At 43.2% G+C, this 17,626-nt stretch overlaps 1 protein-coding gene across 1 annotated transcript in view; it reads right to left on the bottom strand.

Annotated features, from left to right (window-relative positions):
• The window catches only part of CSMD3 (CUB and Sushi multiple domains 3), an 819,154-nt gene that overhangs the window by 513,606 nt on the left and 287,922 nt on the right, over nucleotides 1-17,626 (bottom strand). The window contains exon 9 of the mRNA XM_084851442.1: nucleotides 1,849-1,970. Within this exon, the coding sequence (XP_084707568.1) occupies nucleotides 1,849-1,970 (122 nt within the window). The remainder of the gene's footprint in view (nucleotides 1-1,848; nucleotides 1,971-17,626) is intronic.

Raw genomic sequence — 17,626 nt, 5'->3', positions numbered from 1 at the left:
AATGGTTGATTTTGTATTTAAGTTGATTGTTTTATTATTGTGACTTGTGTTTAAGTTTTGGAAGTAAGCCCCATTAAACTCAGTTGGACTTACTCCTGAGAAACATGCAAACTTGGATTATTTAGCTGCTCTTGCTGGCAGGAGAAGCCAAATGGAATCATCCTAGGAGCTGTGAGAGAATACAGATACGTATCGAGAAGGACCACAGTCAGGTCCTGACCAGTAGCAGATCACTGGGACATGGGACCTGGCTGGGTTCATGAGAAGTACAAAAGGACAGGGGTGGAGTGGGATCTCTAGCAGGTAGCTCGAGTAGGATGCAGCTAGCTCAAGTATAGCTCAAATAATCAAGTATATTATTGTGGTTGTATTGTTATATTGTGGTATTAATGTTCTATATATTTTAAATTGTTTTATTGTGTGCCGTTCGGTTTTAATTTTTGTGAACCGCCCAGAGAGCTTTGGCTATTGGGCGGTATAGAAATGAAATAAACAAATAAATAAATAAAAATAAATAAATAAGTAAGGATGTGTACATCAGTGTAGACTTGGCTAACTACCATAGCTTGACACAACGCCTAAGGCTGAGGATGATGATATAACAGAAACTGTCTTTCTACTATATTATCTTTAAAATATCATTGAAGAAACCTGCAGAGGTATGTCCTGTTTCAGAATGGTTTACTAAAATTTGGATGATTGCAAAAAATTCATTTAATTTCATTTATTATATTTCTATACCACTCCACAACTGAAGCTCTCTGGGCAGTTCACAAAAATGATTAAATTAACTTATATAAGAGCCACACAAATTAGTAAACAGATACATTTATTGGGGGAGGGGATTGACTGTGATTGTAATCTAACAGAATTGCAAGTTTCAAGACCATTATCTGTCTTTACAGCTTTACTTTTTCTTGGCATTATATATGTTATTTCATGTATCTGCTTTATAATTTTTTATGTTTCCAATTTTAAAAAGGGGAAGATTGAAATTGTATTTCTGTGACATTACATGGAAATAGTGTTTGTACCTTATATTACAGTATTCTTTCCCTAATTTCTGTCAAATGGCTGGTCTATTGGCCTATTGTAACATGCTCATGCAATTAAAAAAAAGATACCATTCAAAAGTGAGGTGCAGATGTTTCAGAAAAAATAAATATGGTAAAGTTACATTTAAGAATGCTTTTGTATCAACCTTATTTGTACATCCACTTTTATTTCTACCTCTGAGACAAATATGTCATCTCTGGAACATGCCATGCCAAGCAGAACTAGTAAAGGGCACAATCCTATGCAGGTTTACACAGAAAAAAGTCCTACAACTCCCAGCACTCCCACACCAGCTATGCTTTAGACTTTTTTCTGTCTAAACCTGCATAGCAGTTTGCCCTTAGTTAGTGATGCAAGACTACCACTGAACTGAAGCAGCAAAACCCATGATATATTGCTAATTGAATACATGTATTTTTCCTTGGAGAGTAACTACCATGGCAAGCAATCCACTAAAGCAGATAGGGGCAAAGAATATGCATTATAGGGGAAAAGAATATACATTAAAAGCTAAGCCTTGAACCATTTAAATATGAAGATAAATCACAATTAATTGCTCTTATGGTGAATCCAAAGTGAAAGTGATTTCTTGCCCCCTTCACCATCCCCAACAGCAACCAATTCTACCCATCCGCCAACCACAGCAACCCTACAGAATGCCACAGAGATGTTCAGCATAAAATCGCTATTATATACATGCATACCTAAGTCATATTAAATTTGCTAATCCTTCTGACTCTGACTATTGTTATTTGATACTGGTCTTTAAAATATTCTCAAATTTCAACTTACCTTATTTGGATTGATAGCTGTGATAACCCAAACACACTGAGCATTACTGTCATACTGGAATGGAAAGTTGGGAGATGTGAAGGTGCCTCCAGGTCCCTGAAGATTGGATCCACACGTTTTTACTGTAAAAGAAGGAATCAGTGTTACAAGCCCTACGTAATATCACACTGATTCCATCAAATATTTTCCCCCATAGTCTCTGCCCCACAGTTCCATGTGATGTGCATGAGAATGTCTGATGAATTCCAAAATAGGAAATGTGAAGATCCACCCCACAGTTCCATATTCCATTCAGGATCAACTACAGATCCCCCCTTAGAAGCCCCCAATCTCTGCTACATGCCAATCATCGGCACATACCAGGGCCTGGAAGCCTACACCCTGCTGCAGTGCCTGCTTTAGGCTGTGAAGGAGCCTTTTCCTAGACTCCACCACTTCATATTATTTACCAGAAACTGCCCGAAGGCCATAGCAAGCTATTACTCCCCAGGCAGAGCCATGTAAGTCCATGGAAAAGTTCCCACGGTTCCCAGCTGCCCTGGGTGCATCATTGGTATAACCGGAACATACATGTGCACAAATGCAAAAGAAATGCAAACAGATAATAAGAAATGCCAAACAGACGAACAAGAAAAAAGGGTTTTCAGATGCATATCACTAACAACATTAAGACCCTCCACCCCCAGCAAATAAATACATCTTTAAATACACCAGAAGCAGGAAACTGCTTGGGTAAGTGGTTGGAACAGAGTTAAATGAGTACTAAAGGATGATAAACAGATTGTAGAGGAGTTAGTTCTGGTACTGATCACAAATTCCTGGGCTGAGCATGTGCTCAGAGACATCCTGTGTTTTAATTCTTAGCAGATGTCTGGGCATCTCTACACCAGCCTAAAATCCTGCATTTAAAACGGGGCTTTTTGCTTCCATTTTAAATGCAGGATCACAAAGACTCCCTTTTTCATGTGCTTCCTTTCCCCCCTCCCTTTCCCCCCTCCTTCTCCCCGTATCTGAGTTTTCCATTATCTTTCATTGACCTCACTCCTCTTCTTGCCGCTTTTCCCCTTTTCACTGAGGGAACTCAAGCGGAACACAGCGGGGTAATTTGATAGCTCATTATCTGTGATCTACTTAAAAATGGAACAAAGGGCATTTAGTGCAGGAGACGCCCTGGAGGGTCGTGGTGTCATGTAAAGAGCCCACAAACTTGCATGAAGGTCTGAAGGAGCAATTTCAATCACAGGATAAAAGCGCCATGTGAAGAAAGCCTTGGTCTGACTGAGAAAGTATTTTGCATTTGGCTCTAGATGGTGGGCCTTCTAGTAAAAAAAAACAAAGTAGATACTACATGCCTGAGGTCTGTCCACTTGTGGGATAGCTTAACATCTGGTCTGGGAAAATTAGTGGAAAGCATAATTAAATATAGAATTATCACGCATATAAAAGGGCAGGTCTTACTGAAGGAGAATCAACATGGCTTCCTGTCTTGCCAACTGTTTAAAAGTCTTTGAGAATATCAGCAAGCATGTGGATCATGCGACTTAAGATAAATGTTGGAGATGTGGTAAGCACAGTATGGGCTATATGGATATTTTTGGCACTAAAAAAAATCATATTGGACTTTGATACTGCATCATACTGAACTTATAAAGGGTTATAAAACACCAATGGATAAATTAAGGGTGCATCTGAGTTTTAAAAGGGTGTGTAAAAATGTAGAGATGGCTATTAATTTGTTGTATGAGTAAGATGAGTTATTTATTTTGTATCTTTCTTCTTGTTTTTTAATTAATTTTTTTTTAAGAAAACAGCATTTATCTGCAACATAGCTAAAGTGAAACTGAAAATGGGTCAAGTTGAAAACTTTACCAAAAACAATTCTGCATATGTCATATCAGATGTTGGACCCTGTTGCCAAGCCATAAACCTTGCAAGATATAGATAATAACTAGAATTTTATAAAGATAGTAAAAATGGGGAGGGGGCACTGCGGGGGAGGGGAGATCCAGGCTTTTGAAAGAGGAAAAAATGGGTAAAAATGAAGATGTAGATATATACCTCACAACCTAACTTCTATATGCTATTCCTGATTTTTTCAGGTGATTAAGTAGTAGCAAAGAGCCTACCACAGCCAGAAAACAGTAGGTGTTTTATGGTCTTCATATCTCTGTGTTTAATGATGCATGTAACAAACACCTTGAGCCCAATCAATTTCTTTTAAGAATAATGTTAGGCTGTGATTTAAATTCAACAGAAAAACATTTTAGAAAAGGAATAGGACATGGTATGTATTTGAACCATACTTTCATCTCTTCATCTACAAATGAAAGATCAAATGTTTCTTTTAAAGATCTGCCTTTTCCATATTTAACTCTGACAGCTGATGCTATTTATAAAGGATTTCAGATATTATATGAATTAAAATAATATATTCAGAAATCATGTCCCACAGTCACTTTTGTCACTGCCATCTGTTATACTATGTAGAAACTGCGGGTTTTTAATAAAGAAAAAAATACATCTTATGAATCCAGAGATTAGATCCCAAAAATATAATAATGCAATTTGTGTTAGCGTAAACAGATCAAGATTTATGTGTAAGCCTTTGCATAAATTATTCTTATATTCTTGCATTATTAAATGTAAAATAAATGTGTGGTTTATAATTTTTTTTTTAATTTGTGCTGAAGGGAAGAAGCTCAAGATAGCAAAGGGTATAATAGGAAGAATTGCTTGTTATTTCTTTTGCTCTACTTTTGGGATGAGATAGAGACAAACACAAGGATTAAATGCTATATAAAGGATGGGATGGTAGTGACAATAAACATGCATGTATGAACTCTGAATCCTGATCCTACATATGGGCATGACTAGCTATTCGTTGGAAGTAAATTCCATGATACTAGTGTTACTTCCAAACATGCCTGGGCTTGAGAGAGTAGATTGATAGAAACTTCACAGTGCTCTAATTATCTACCTAGTCTCTTTCTCCCTGCATTGGACACATTCAAATATAACTTCACCATCCTTTAGCCTTGATGATTAATGCAAGAGATCACTACTCCTTTTAATCCAGCCCTTTATGGAGTGGCTCCTGATACCTTCCAAAAGAATACTCCTGTTTGACCTCTCTGAATGGGCAGAAGATTATAGTTTCATACCTTTCTTAGTAAAGATTAATTGCCCTTTAGTTTACCCACATCCAGAATGTCACATTCACAGTTGTTAAGGTTAACTTATAAAAGGCCACTATCCTGAACACTCTTGGAGTTCAATAAATGCATAGTAGTATTAAATTTATCCCACACTTACAAAGTGTTTCTACACTTTAGGGATGGATGGTTCTGTCAATCTTGGTCTCAACAATATTGTTAGTTTTTTCTCATTCCATCCCATTTCTGCATGATCTTGCTATTTATTTTTAATCCAAATGGAAATTTGTACTTCTTTTATGCGCATTTTTCCTAATGTACATATTTTGACGCATTTTAACTGTACACATTTTGCAAAACACTTCACATTGCTGAAATGCTGTTTGTGCACATGTTTTTCAAATATACACATTTTCCCTAATATGAAACATCTTGTGTTCATTTCCCCTACGATAAGCTGCACTGGATAGCTTGCAAAAATGTGGATTTTGAATGCAACTCTGTCTCAGCTTGGCTGAATCCATAAAAAACCAAGAGGGAGCAAAATTCTCACCCAATTCCTACCACACACATTCAGATTTCTATTGAGCCTTTCTAATCATCTCCCCTAAAACATATGTTACTGTGATATCATGGTGAATATGCAATGGAAAGTTGAAGACAGATATTTGTAACTCCGAAAAAAGTGCATTCTGACCATATATTTTTTTTTTCAGTTGAGCAAAATACACAAAACAAATAAAAACACGTTAAGCTCATTTGGAAAAATGTGACAAGCGCAACATCATGGGTGAAGGTAAAGTTCCAAGGTATACTAGTAATTTATTGTCAAGTAGAGAACAAGGTAGTGATAATTTTTTGAGACTTCTCTGGCACCTTTTTTATGCCCTACCTGGCGCCAGCTTGTCTGGCTGAAAGGAGGGGGCCATTGCGGGCGGGTGGGGTGACAAGACGTAGGGGCCTCTGATTGGTGCACCCCAGTTGCGCCACCAGGCAAGGAGGGGCAGGCTGAGTTGCCTTAAACTCAGCCCCCCTCCCTATCTCAGCTCTCTGGCTCGACGCAGCTCCCTCCCACCCTCCCCTAAGCAGTGTGGGTTTCTTGCTGGTTGCCCCTTTGGGAGCCATGTAGGAATTTTTTGGTTCATAGTTCGATTGGCCTAAGGACTGTGAGTCTTTTTTGCCTACATCACATTGTTATGTGGGTTGGGTGTGTCCTGTAGGGGAATACGGTCTATATCATCGGTCACATTCTACTTGGAGGCTAGGATGGGCAAAACGTGAAAGGGAGTAGGGATGACGTGCATGCAGAGGCACCTTATGGTGACAGGTGACGCCTGAGGCCCCCCAAATGGGTTGTGCGGCTCGGCGGGGGGATAAGGGTTGCCTGGGAGACCAACCCTATTCACTCACCCAGGTGTTGTGCGGCAGTGGGTCAGGGGTGACACAGGAAGGTCTACCTCCCCCAGAAGGGGCAGTCCGGAGGGATGGCGAGATCACCGCCACCCCTCAGGCTGGGTGTGTTTTCGCCCAAGAAGTGCCAGCTAGCCGCTGACACAGTTAGATGCCTGTCCTAGTTACCCCTTTGCAGGTATTTCAATAAATGTGGCCCAATTTTCAACCCAAGTTTGTTGTCTGCATCTTCTTTAGCCCATCTCTGCTCGCAATAACCATTATAAGTTATTGGAGAGCCAGGGCCTGCAGGAGAAGCCACCACCACCACCACCGGGGAAGAGGCGTGCCTGCTGCTGCTGGGCCTGTGGCCGCCACCACCACCACCACCACCACCAGGCCTTCCCTGTAGACTTCTGCCTGGCAGACCACCAGTCCCTGCAGGACCAGGCCCTCAGGTACTGAGCCAGCTGTGCTGCTCCACCTGCCCCTCCCTGGAGGGGTTACATAAGCTGGCTGGCTGAGGTGGCCTGGGAGAGCCAGGGCCTGCAGGAGAAGCCACCGCCACCACCACTACCGGGGAAGAGGCGTGCCTGCTGCTGCTGGGCCTGCCACCACCACCACCAGGCCTTCCCTGTGGATTCCTGCCTGGCATTATTTTTAAGGGGATTGTTAATTGTTTTGTTTGTTTGTTTTCTGGGGGATTTTGTTGTGTTTTTAGGGGTGGGTAGCCTGCCTGATAGGCGGGAGCGAGGGGGCATGTGTCCACCTGATGGAGGAAGTGGGGGGAGTGTTGGGGGTCAGAACATACTGAGGCTGGGTGGCGGCGCTGGTGCAGTGCTAGGGGCAGGCCATGCCAGGTAAGGGGAACAAGGGAGAGATGTGTAGTATCTGTCCCCTGCTCCGGGCCTGTCCAGAGCCAAAGGATGGTTGGGGGAGGCGTGACCCCATCTTCTGGCCTTCGTTTGCTGCTCTGCAATGCCAGGTCTGTTACCCAGAAAACCTCCCTCATCCATGACATGATCCTGGATGAGGGTGCAGACCTGGCATGTATTACGGAGACCTGGCTGGCCGAGGCTGCTGCTCCAACCCTTGCAGCCATGTGTCCAGCTGGATTTTCGTATGCACAGCAGCTGAGGGCTGGGGATTGGGGAGGGGGAGTGGCTGTTATCTACCGAGAGTCCTTGGTCTTCACCAGACCCCCTCTCCGGAAGACCAAGGTTGCTGAGTGCATGTACTGGAGGTTGGGCCTGAAGGGCAGTCTGGGGATTCTGCTCGTGTACCGTCCACCCCGCTGCACGACTGACTCCCTGGCTGAGGTGCTTGAGGTGATCTCTGATGTGCATGTACAGTCCCCTAACTTATTGGTGTTGGGGAACTTCAACGTACATTCAGAGGCCATCCTCACAGGAGCACCTCGGGACTTCATGGAGACCATGGCCTCCTGGGAGCTGCACCATATTCTAACTGGGCCCACCCATGTAGCTGGTCATGCACTACACCTTGTGTTTGTTTCTGGAGAAGTGGGGAGTGATCTGGAAGTCGGGGGTATATCCACCACCCCCTTGTGATCATGGTCATCTCACTATCTGGTGATGTTGGACTTCTCGGTTCCATAACCCCTCCGCAGGGGTGGAGGACCCATTAAAATGGTCCGCCCCAGGCGTCTTATGGATCCAAATGGATTCCTGAACGCACTTGGGGATTCTCTGGGGCATGCCAAAGGCCACTCGGTCGAGACCCTGGTGGGTGGCTGGAATGCCGCAATCACTGGGGCATTAGATCAGGTGGCTCTGAAATGCCCTCTCCCCCTGAACAGGGCTTGGACTGCACCATGGTTCAATCCGCGGTTACGAGCTCTGAAACAGGAGGTGAGACGGCTAGAGCGCTGGTGGCGGAAGTCTCGCTCGAAAGACGATCAGACATGGGCTAGAGCTGTATCTTCAGCCTATCACGTGGTGGTGAAGGCAGCAAAAAAGGAATATTATGCTGCCTCTATCGCGTCTGCAGAGTGCTGTCCCAGGAGGCTGTTCCAAGTGGTCCGGAGCCTGGTCGGTCCTGTGGCTCCAGAACCACTGGAGCATTCTAAGGCCTCCTGTGAGGCCTTGGCAAGGCACTTGGCAGATAAAATTGATCAGATTAGGTGTGTTACTCTGCACGCTGTGGATACAGTTAGTGAGCAAGAGGCGGCCTGTGGCAAACCGGTTTTGTGGGATCGGTTCCAGCTTCTTCCTCCTGGTGAAGTGGACAAGGTGCTTTCATCTGTAAGGCCGACCACCTGCTTACTTGATCCTTGCCCATCTTGGCTCATTATGGGCTGCAGAGAGAGACTGGGTGAGGGGATCAAGGCGGTGGTGAACGCCTCCCTTGAGGAGGGAGTGATGCCATCAGCCCTCAAGGAGGCAGTGATAAGACCGCTCTTAAAGAAGTCCTCCTTGGATCCTCAAGTTCTGAACAACTTTCGCCCAGTCTCAAATCTGCCATTTTGGGGCAAGGTGATTGAGCGGGTGGTGGCGATGCAGTTGAAGGCACACATGGAAGAAACTGATTATCTAGACCCATTTCAGTCGGGCTTCAGGCTTGGGCATGGGACAGAAACGGCCTTGGTCGCCTTGGTGGATGATATGAGGAGGGCTCTGGATAGGGGTGAATGCTCCTTCCTTGTTCTCCTTGACCTCTCAGCGGCTTTTGATACCGTTGACCATGGTATCCTCCTGGACAACCTGGAGGGGTTGGGCATTGGAGACACTGTATTGCGGTGGTTCCGGTCCTTCCTCTCCGGCAGGTACCAGAGGGTAGCACTGGGAGAAGAGGTTTTGGACCCGTGGCCACTTACTTGTGGGGTGCCACAGGGTTCCATCCTCTCCCTGATGCTATTTAACATCTATGTGAAGCCACTGGGGGCTATCATCAGGAGGTTTGGGGTGCAGTGTCATCAATATGCGGATGACACGCAGCTCTACCTCTCATTCAAATCGTTACCAAGGTTGGCCGTAGAATCCCTGTCCAAATGTCTGAAGACGGTGAGCGGCTGGATGGGGAGGCATAAGCTGAAGCTGAATCCTGACAAGACCGAGGTACTTTTGGTGGGAGACAAGAGGAGGCTGGGGGATGTTGACCTGGTGTTGAATGGGGTACGGCTACCCTTGAAAGACCAGGTCTGCAGCCTGGGGGTCATTTTGGACTCCCAGCTGTCCATGGAGGCTCAGGTGTCAGCTGTGAGCCGGGCAGCGCTGTATCAACTCCATCTGATACGGCGGCTGCACCCCTTCCTTCCTGACCATCTGCTCCCATCGGTAGTACATGCCCTGGTCTCCTCTCGTTTAGACTACTGTAATGCGCTCTACGTGGGGTTACCCTTGAAGACGGTTTGGAAACTGCAGCTGGTAAAGAACGCGGCGGCTCGCCTGATTAAAGGCAGCCGCCGGCGAGATCACATCACTCCAGTGCTGAAGGAGTTGCACTGGTTACCACTGTTTTCTGGGCCAAATTCAAGGTGTTGGTTTTGACCTTTAAAACCCTATATGGTTCCGGCCCAGCCTATCTTAAGGAGCACCTCCAGCAGCACCAGACAGGCCGCTTAACAAGATCAGCTTCGGATGGCCTTCTTTCTGTCCCATCAGCCAGGACAGCTAGACTGGTGGGGACGAGGGAGAGGGCCTTCTCTGTGGTGGCCCCCACTCTGTGGAACTCCCTCCCTAGGGAACTCCGTCTTTAATGAGCTTCCGTCGTGCATTAAAAACGTGGTTTTTCAGGCAGGCATTTGGGGTGGGTTAGTGTCAAGGGCTCCTTGGAGGTCTCTCTCTGTCTAAACTAGTAGCCAAGTCCAGACACAGACAAAGGAATTCCTTTCAAAGCTTTATTTTTCTTTTATAACTTAACAACTATACCGATTGCAACTAGATCTGAGCAGCACAGTAACTATGCCCTAAGTTGGAACAGTTGGTCCCCGTTTGAAAAGGAATTACTGGCAGACCCCTGAACTTCAGGACTAGGGAGAGTCCCTCCTCTTTTCCCTTGGAGCCTCTGGGCACAGCCGCTGTTTGCGCACCAACCTGGCACTTCGCCTCCTTTTCGCTCCCTCCATCTGGCGCCGCTCTCTGCGCCGTGCATCCACCCAGTCTGCTATCTGTGCTTGGTCACTCCCTGGACTGCTAACTAAACTAGGAATGCTGGTGGGAGGAATCTCCGTCAGCTGTTGGTCCTGGGAAAGAGGAGCGTGCTCCTCTCTCAGGAGCGACTGCTCTTCCTCAGAATCAGAACTACTCTGGGATTCTATGGGCTCAGTGTCCTGACAGTGTCCTGACCTGACAGTTAGGGTATTTTAGAAAATGTTTTTACGGTAGAATTTTATTGTTTTAAACTGTTTTGATTGTATGTTGTACATCGCCCAGAGTGGCTGGGTGACCAGCCAGATGGGCGATTAATAAATTTAATAATAAGTATTATTTTTATTATAAGAACATGCAAATGGTTAAGGTTCAAATGAAAACCTATTGAAATGGTGTAACTTTTTACTGAAATTCTGGAGAGTTTAAAGAACTACATTGTATTTCTAGTGGACATGCAATCTACCACTATTTGTCACCTTCAAATATTTGTTGTTGTTGTTGTTCTGGGTAAGTTTTCAAGCTCTTTTGATCTATTTTCCATCATAGGATCACTTTCTTTTTAACAAGCTTCTTTCTATGGAGTATTACTGTGCAGCCAATACTTCTAAGTAACATTTCCTTTTATCCTACACTCCCCCTGCCCCTTTATAAACAGTAACCTCAGTGAGAAAACAGACATCTCATATTCAGACCTAGCCCTTTGTTGAGCTTTAAACCTAACAGAGGATATATTGTTCAAGGTATGGGCCCTTTTCTGCTGCTCAAAAATTATTTATCAACAAAAGAGGGTCTTTGAGAACTCAGGCAAAAGGTTTTCCTGTAAGCTGATCAGGATAGCTGAGTCATGAGTTTAAGCAGAAACTCAAAGAAGGCAGAATCAGAGATCTAGCTAAAATTTAAAAACACCTGCATTAACTGACATATTAAAATAATGCAACTTAATGCAGGGATAGTAGCAAGTACTTGAAAAGTAGGAGGGGAGGGGAGGGAAAATACTCATTCTCATGACATGAAGAAAATAAGGTGTTTTAATGATAATGTGTATCATGCATCCATAGTAATTTTGGTATGTTAATTAAAAATTGGCTTACATTCCAGAGTTTTCATAGGCAATTTCTATGTGATAATTGCACTTGGATTTTATTTGGATTGGAAAAGGTAGAAGTGGGAGTCAGCCAACAAACTGTCTACCTACTTACCCTTGTTGATATTGAACCTGTCTTTGTTAAAATTGGTACATCCTTTACCCACTTATCTGGAAGTCAGCCCAACTGAATACAGTCTACTTCTGAGTAAATATGTATAGGATTGCACTGTAACAGACATCCTATACATGTCTACTCCAATGTTAATTGCCATTAATTTCAAATGGTAAGTGGGTACAGGATTTCAATCTTTAGCTCCTTTCCACAATGCAATGGTAACATCAAAAGCCACAGGACTAGTAGGACAAGGTACTTGTCCCATGCCAGCATCAGCCCTGGAAACTTGGAAAATACTGGTGTAGTAGAAAGAAATTGCAGCATGGAGTCATCATGGGTGATCTGATGCTAAAGAGCTATGTAGCACAGCTCCCTTGCCACAATGGTGACATGAGAAGTGCCCTCATATATTGTCAATTTCTATGTGAAGAGAGAAACATAATTCCACACCTGAGAAAGGAGATACATAATTCTTGATAATAAAAAAAAAATTAAAAAACCGATGGAACTCTATGATCGTCTACAGTATGTAATCATGACAAAATCAAAGAACACTGGCATTTCACAGTTGTTTTCTTTTCATGTGCTGATCTCAACCAAATGCACATCAGCAGTAATCACTCTTCAGCAACAGTTGTTTCAAAGTAAATACAAAACATGGAGGATTTGAGGTGTGAAACTGAAATAGCAATCTCCCACTGTCCTCACAGCTCTCTGTAGTTTCATCAGTTATCCATTTAGCAGTCTCATTACAAAGATAAATACTGTTTTTCAGGTTTTAACCCATTAACCTGCACACCACGTGCTATTTAAACTATAATAATCCTGAACACTTTCTAAAGTTCCTCTGACTACAGTCTAATGTGATTCCTTCACTTTAGAACTTGCAGTGCATAACAGTTGGAAAGCTTCAAGGACATCAGCCCCATCCATGTTTTAATTCTTGAGGACAGTCATTGTCACTGGCTGAGTTTAAATAAAATTCTCTTCTTATGCTTGAAGAGTTCAATTTCAATGCCAGTAGCATCATTATGTTTAGCTTGCTAATGGCACTGCAGTTTTGTTGGTTTTATATTAATATTTTTTAAAGCATGTCACAGACACTGTGGTTTCAATTTTTTTTCATCATTGCTGTGGACTGAAATGAACTCTGGTGATAAATAATGGGTAAACTCCAGCTTTTATTGTTAAAACTTTGAGCATATATTCAATCATTTCATTTTTGCTTGGGAAACATAGCACTTTGTTACAGGTAGCCTTATCCCATCTTATTTGTTTGGGCTTGTATCCAGTTGTGTCCTTCATTTCATAGAAGGCTTTTTGATGAAGCAGATGTTTCCATGAATGGAAGGATGAAAGGGAGTTTTGCTGATTCCTCTTTACATCTGAAGCAACCCCCCCCCCCCAAAAAAAAACCTGCCTCAGAACATCAAGAGACCCTTCTGAACAGAATAGGAGTTGATGCAGGGGGTGGAAGAGAAAAGGAGAATGTGCAAATACTGCATCCCTTCCTCTTCTGCTTATGTAAGCCTCCGCTGGAACAACTAACTATCCATGAACAAAAGAGTCAGTATCCAAGTCAACACTAGTCACTAGCACTAATGTAATTTATGTTATGCTAGAATAATCAACCTCTAGCACAACAACAGCCGCATTAGCTGATGCTGCAGGTTTTCTGGGTAAACCTGTTACTCCGAGTAGCATTATTGGTGTTGCACTAGAGGTTGCTTATCCTACTGCAACATAAGAACATAAGAAGAGCCATGCTGGATCAGACCAAGGGTCCATCTAGTCCAGTATTCTGGTCACACAGTGGCCAACCAGCTGCCCACGGGAGATCCACAAGCAGGACATGCGTGCAACAGCACCCTCCCAACCATGTTCCCCAGCAACTGGTGTATATAGGCCAACTGCCTCTGGTACTGGAGGTAGCACACAGCCATCAAGACCGGTAGCCATTGCTAGCCTTCTCCACCAGGAATTTGTCTAACCCCTTTTTAAAGCCATCCAATTTGGTGGCCATCACTACATCCTGTGGTAGGGAATTCCATGCCCTGTGTAAAGAAGTACTTCCTTTTATCTGTCCTGAATCTCCCACCAATCAGCTTCATGGTAAGACCCCGGGTTCTAGTATTTTGAAAGAGAGAGAAAAATGTCTCCCTGTCCACATTCTCCACACCATGCATAATTTTGTACACTTCTATCATGCCTCCCCTTACCCTCCTTTTTTCCAAGCTAAACAATCCCAGCTGTTGTGACCTTCCCTCACAGGGGAGATGCTCCAGCCCCTTGATCATTTTAGTTGCCCTTTTCTGCACTTTTTCCAGCTCTACAATATCTTTTTTTAGGTGTGGTGACCAGAACCGTATACCAAGTGTGGTTGCACCATAAATTTGCATAAGAGCAGTATGATATTGGCAGTTTTATTCTCAATTCCTTTTCTAATTATGCCTAATATGGAGTTTGGCTTTTTTACAGTGGCTGCACACTGGGCTGACATTTTCATTGAGCTGTCCACCACAACCCCAAGGTCTCTTTCTTGGTTAGTCACCACTAGCTCAGATCCCATCAGGTTTTACTTGACATAAACAGAACAGAACACTAACATAATTTATGTTAGTGCTAGTGTTCAGCTTGGGCACAACCCAGTGCATTGAGTATATTTTACCATACAACGTCTTTCCTCCAAAAGAAGGAGGCAAAGATCACCCGAGCCTGAATTCTGCCCATCCCTGACCTAGAGAATAGCCAAATGGGAATGATGCTGCTTGAAGTGGAAGCAAAGCTTTTTCTTTTAATGATTAAAGGACAGGGGAGGAATGTAGACCCCTGCAATGTTTGCTATAAATCATAATTTTAATGCACCCAAATTATTACGTCTATGTGAAAGTTGTGGGGAGGTAATTCAGCAGTAATTCATTCGTTGGCTGAGTGGTGACACTGAAAGCAACCGCTACGGCAGACCTAGCAGTTCCCTAGATACTGGATGGGAGCAGAGAAATGTCCACCATCAGCCATAAATCCCTGCTGTGCTTTTTTGAGTTTGGCTGGCTGCTTGGATCATATGGAGGTGTGCAAGCAATCCAAGTCCCAGAGTAAAATGTAGAGATGTTTTGGTTTTGAATCTGTAGTTTTTGGTGTGTCTCAGGGGCAGGGCCCAAGCATCCTTGGGGGTGTACAAAGTTGTAACGTTGCCCCGTCCCACATAGATACCATTATCCCTTCCACAGAATATGGATATAGTTCCCTTCCTGATTGTTTGAAAATGGACGTTAAGTCATAGATGTTCCAGTCAGCTTTTAAATGGATGCTGTTTTAATGAATTGTATTTTATATTTTAGTGGTTTACATTTTTCACTTTGTAAACTGCCTTGAAGAGGCTTGCATGCATATATTTTAAATTAAAGAAAAACAAATCCCATACATATGGTCTCATGAGTTATGAAATAAATGTTTCTGTTTTAATTCTGAAAGTACATTTCCTACATTTATGAGAATTACACCATGACCCACACTGGGACTTTTCTAGCATGCCCCAAATACGGCAGTAATGTGTGTATGTGTGTGTGTTTTTGCATGTGTAAACTAGACATTTACTCACATATATTGGGTCTGTAAATCCTACCAACGCTACTAGCTCCCACTGTCTCTGGGAATTAATATGGCTTTGCCTCTGAAAATTGTTACACTCAATACCACCAAATTTAGCCAAATTTAGTGGAGATCCATCCATCCATCCATCCATCCATCCATCCATCCATTTATTTCATTTATATCCATCTTTTTTCCTCCCAAGGAGCCCAAGGTAGCATATATAATCCTCCTCCTCTCCATTTTATCCTCACAACTTTTTACCTGTGAGGTAGGTTGGGCTAAGAGTCTGTGATTGGCCCAAAGACACCTAGTGAGCTTTCATAGCTGAGTGGGGACTAGAGCCCGGATCTCCTGACTCTCAGTCCAACATTCTAGCTGCTGCACCACACTGGCTCACTTTATGTATCTGCCAACTAAAGATTACACTTCATGCATCAAATGAAGTGGAACCTAGTCCATGGAAGCCGGTGCCATACTACATTTGTTAATTTTTAGGTTATTTCCAAGAGTACAGCACAAGATTGGTAGATTCATTTCATGGTTTTATTTTCTCTTAAGTATCCTTGGGTTCCCTTCACACCTGATATTCTCTTTAATAAACATTCTCTCTTATGTTGGACTGGAGGTGTGGAGTGTGGATTTCCGACCAATATCTAAGAGAGAGGTTCTTCTCTCTTCACACTGCCTAACCACTTAGTGGCACTGTGTGAGACACAGATCTGTGCCTATGGGAAAGGAGGAGGGAAGTGCACGGTTGGCATGCGCAGATGAGTGCAGCCGGGCACTCCCCCAGCCCCTGCATGCCAAGCAGATAACTTAGGGTCCCCTTTCCCTAGGTCCAGAGAGCAAGAAAAGGGGTGGTGGGAGCACTACCGTTCAATTGAAACTGTGAGGAATTTGCCCTGGGAGAGGAACTGCAACACAAGGGCGCAAACAGCCATGTGCCCTATGACAAACCCCTCATCCAGTATTGCAGATTTCTGAAAAGTATTTGTAAAAGTCAAATGTGGAATGGCAAGCAGGTATTTAATACATCCTATATGGGATCAATACATTTAGGTTGGGCTAATATACCTTAGATCGTGTTAAGGATTCCCGAGATAATATATGTGAGAACTTTAAATACTCTGATGAGCTATGTAAATGCTAACAGCCTGCTCCCATGCATGTTTACTTGAAAGTATGTTTCACTGAGTTCAATATGAGACATTCCCAAGGAAGCGTGCATAGGAGTGTGGTCTGAATATGTATGTAAAACTTGTGCTGATTAATCTTCAGATTAAACCAATTAAAGCAAATTTAAAATAAATTTGGTTTGCAAATCTGAAGTGCACTATTAAGCTAAATTCCATTTAAAAAATTCCTCAAACAGTAGTCAAACCTCATAGGATGATACTATCTAAGAATTGGGAGGAAATGAAGCCAAGAAGACCTTAAATGTGTCCTTCATGCTCAGTGCATTTCTCTGAAGAATCAATATTTTTGTACTGAGATATAAAACTTCACATATGAAATACTTTGTTTTTCCTCCCTGATTACCCTTCAGTGTAGTCTCTTTCCAAAATCCAGGCTGCAATATTGAACGACTCATTACACATCTTTGCTTATTAGCTCTTTGATTATCTCAAGGGCTAATGAGAATTACTGTACTGAAAACAGTGCAGGCTCATTTCTTTTAAGACAGAGGAACTAACACATTTCAGTCAATGGAGAAGCAGACACTGATCTTAATGTTTGGGACCATAGTGTATACAGATACAAATTCAGAGTTCAGTCCTAGACTTGCTGGTACTGCTGGCAGTTTCCCAGTGCTAGAGCAACAACATTGTGCACTTTCTGGTTCCACCTCTTAAAACCAGTGCTTAGTTGCAATTTCAGGGCTGTAACAATGTTCATGAAAAACCTCTGGTGCAAGGTGGGTGAGTATCCAAGATTAACGCAAAAGGAGAGAATAGTCTCAGGATACTCAAGATGCCAAGTTCTGCACCTAGGAAAAAGAAACCAAATGCATCATTACACTATGGGGGATACTTGGCTCAACAATACTACAAGCAAGAAGCGTCTTGGAATTGTGGTAGATCACAAGCTGAATACGAGCCAACAATGTGATGTGGCTGCAAAAAAGGCAAATGCTATTTTGGGTTACATTACTAGAAGCATAGCTTCCAAATCCCGGGAAGTACTAGTTCCCCTCTACTCATCACTTGTTAGGCCTCATCTGGAACACTGTGTCCAGTTCTGGGTGCCACACTTTAAGAAGGATGCAGACAAACTGGAGAGGGTTCAGAGGAGGGCAACAAAGATGATCAGGGGACTGGAAACAAGGCCC

This window comes from Heloderma suspectum, chromosome 4 (genome assembly GCF_057233095.1).
Source record: "Heloderma suspectum isolate Gila_16-S chromosome 4, 16-S_ref, whole genome shotgun sequence".
Lineage (NCBI taxonomy): Eukaryota > Metazoa > Chordata > Lepidosauria > Squamata > Helodermatidae > Heloderma > Heloderma suspectum.
This window is presented reverse-complemented; position numbering and strand designations above follow the sequence as displayed.